This window comes from Dipodomys ordii, unplaced genomic scaffold (genome assembly GCF_000151885.1).
Source record: "Dipodomys ordii isolate 6190 unplaced genomic scaffold, Dord_2.0 Scaffold167, whole genome shotgun sequence".
Classification (NCBI taxonomy): Eukaryota; Metazoa; Chordata; class Mammalia; order Rodentia; family Heteromyidae; genus Dipodomys; species Dipodomys ordii.
Window position 1 is genome coordinate 2,670,074 of NW_012267383.1, and position 2,965 is coordinate 2,673,038.

A 2,965-nucleotide genomic window follows, 5' to 3' on the forward strand; every position below is an offset into this window, starting at 1 on the left:
GGGCCGACGTGGCGAGGGGAGGGGCCGAGTGGAGAGGCGGGGCCGACGTGGCGAGGGGCGGGGCTGGGAGGCCCAGGCCTCTACTCTGGGCGTGGACGCCGGAAGTTCTTGGGTTTGAGTATTCGGAGTTTAAGGAGATAGGCCTCGGAAGGCTAAAACAAAACAAAACAAACCAAGAATCTGAAAGAGCCCAGCGAATACCTCCGCACCAACTGGGGCTGTGGCTCCAAGGCTGGCGGCGGATGATCTCCGGACCCAGGCCCCACATCCTTTGCGGCTGCTGCTCTTTTGCTGCCTGGTGATGGCCTGAGATAGCCCAGGGCAGGAGATTGCCCACGTGCGCGGGCGCCAAGGCGGCTCACGCCTGTCACCTCAACTACTCGGGAGACTGAGATCTGAGGATCGCAGTTCCAAGCCACCCCGGCAGGAGAGACTCCTCTCTAACGAACCAACAAAAGGCTTGTAGTGGAGGTGTGGCTCAAGTGGTAAAGCACCAGCCTTGAGTGCAAAGGCTCAGGACAGAGCCCAGGCCCTGAGGTCAAGCTCCACAACTGTCACACACACTGAACGGATGGCTTCTTAAACCAGACGAGAGTTTAAAGTTTGATCTTACCTTCTCTAGGATGTGTAATTTTTTCAAGTCTTCTGACTTGAATTCAGGGCTTTGCACTTTCTCTTTGTGGCTCACTGCTGGTGCTCTACCATTTGAGTCATACTTCCAGTCTGTTTTTTTTTTGCTAGTTGGAAATGGAGTCTTTCGGACTTTCCTGCCTGGGCTGGCAATGAACCAGAAATCTCAGATCTCCGCTTCCTGTGTAGGTAGGATTACAGGCCTGAGCCACCAACACGGAGTTGAGTCGTACAGTGAGCTCCCTGTGTGCATATCCTATCATTGACTCAGGTTGTTATGTCAGGTTAGAATTTCAGAAGTCAGCATTCAACAGGACACAGAAAACAATGATAATGTTTCTTTTTGTTTCTTGTGTACCAGTACTGGGGCTTGAGCTCAGGGTCTCTCCAGGTCTGTATCTGACTTTTTCATTCAAAGCTGGTGTTCTACCACTTGAGCCACAACTACACTTCCCATATTTTTTACATCTTTTAGACTATTTCCAACAAATATGTGTGGCAAATCAAATTTTATTATTCTCTCCCATTCTTTTTTTAAAATATTTTTATTGTAGATACTGTACAGAGGGGTTACAGTTACATGAGTGAGTACATTTCCTGTCAAACATTGTTACCCCCTCCTTTGTTTTTGCCCTATCACTTCCCTCCCCACCTCCCCAGTCTCCCATTCTTATTATTGAACAAATACATGAAGATTCAACTTTCTTTTTTCCCTAAAATTCAATTAACCAGCTTTTGTTTCTCTCCATCATTGTGACTCGAGCCTGTTTTGACCCAGGTACATCATTTTGAGGAAGGAAAAAAATCCCATGCTGGCTTAACAGATGACTTTTTGCTTAAAAGAATAAAAAGCCCTTTCCCCCTTAAGGGCCAGCCACACCCAACACACATACCCAGTTCAGAGGATGCTAATATACACCTTGCCCACCTTTCTCAGCCCATTTTTCTTACTCAGACAGTTTCCAAGAAGCTCTTTGATAGAGACGCAGTCATTGGTTTCTAAGACAAAATGTTCTACAACCTTCCTTCCTGGCAGCTGACTCTTTACTGTCCAGTTCCTGACACTGTCCAGGACCACTGCCCGGATGTCTTTGGGTTTTCCTGGTATACCAAAGATGATGAACAGGCCCAGACAATCCTCTCCAATCAGATCACAAAACTCTTCCAGTTGGTCAAACCTGCTCTTCTTCCAAGACTCTTGCACTTGGGCATCTGGATTGAAGGAATTACAAGGCTTTGGTCCTACGGGAGGAAGGGACGCCATTTGTAGAGTCTGTACTGCAATCTGAAGCTTTATTTGTTTATCAGATCCCCAAAAGGTCCAAATCCAGTCTGCCCCAAACAGGAAGGCTTGATGCTTGGTCATTTTGGTGGTGGTGACCCACTCTCCAAGCCCCCTTTCTTGGCAGAAGGTGATGAAGGAGATTAAGAAGATCTCATTGAGTGTACTCAAAGCAGGGCATAGGCTGCACAAGGGATACTCGACCCCCAGATATTCCTTCAGTTTCTGAGCTGCATGGACGATGGCCTCACTGGATCCCTCACAAATGCTGTCATTCAAGGCCAGTGGCTGAGATGCTTTCTGTCCCATGGTTTGGGCCCAATCAACACCACTTTGAAATATCTAGGACGCACACATGGAGAATTGCTTCTTTTACAGAATGAAAGTTCTGCTACCAAGTCCCATCTATTAAATATGATCCCAGTTGGCTAAGTGCCTGGGTCCCTCTGTGGAGCTAAGCATATAGACATTTGGCTAAACAAACACGAGAGTATTCTGTTTGAGAACTGGGAGTGTGTCATACAGATTCCTGCTGGTTTATTAAGTTACATAATAAATTTCACAAAAACATCTGTTGTTCAGCACTAGGCCTTACTCCCTGTAATGTGTGCATGTGCACATACTAAGCCTTGAACTCTCAGCCTTCTCACTCTAGGCTAGTGTTCTTCTACTTGAATCAAACCTCCAGTCCAATTTTTGCTGATTAACTGGAGATGAAAGTCTCACAGACTTTTCTGCACAGGCTAGCTTTGAACCAGGACCCTAATTAGCTAGGATTACAAGGGTGAGCCACAAGTACCCAGCTTCACTGTACTTTTAATACTTTCGATTGTCTCTCCCCTTCTGGCACTCAGTGAGCACAGCATGTCGGGGCTGTTGTTTCTAGAAAGCATGCAGGTAGAGCTCATCTCATCAAATCTGTGCGTCATTCGTTTGATTTCCTTACATCCCTTCTATCATAATACCTCATTTGTTAGCTCAATAAAGACCTCAATTTTCTCTCTGTTGATACATTATGAACCCAACTCAAATTCATTCATGGACTTTACAACT

At 46.2% G+C, this 2,965-nt stretch overlaps 1 protein-coding gene across 1 annotated transcript; it reads right to left on the reverse strand.

Moving 5' to 3' along the window:
- Positions 1-1,306: 1,306 nt before the first annotated feature.
- On the reverse strand, positions 1,307-2,255 carry Rep15 (RAB15 effector protein). The gene has a single exon (XM_013033423.1). It carries the CDS (start codon positions 2,219-2,221, stop codon positions 1,529-1,531), a length of 693 nt encoding a protein of 230 aa, XP_012888877.1. The 5' UTR covers positions 2,222-2,255; the 3' UTR covers positions 1,307-1,528.
- Between the last annotated feature and the right edge of the window lie 710 nt (positions 2,256-2,965).

Bases quoted from the DNA above. Each gene is read 5' to 3' on its own strand.
- Rep15 (XM_013033423.1), bottom strand. From the start codon at position 2,221: ATGGGACAGAAAGCATCTCAGCCACTGGCCTTGAATGACAGCATTTGT.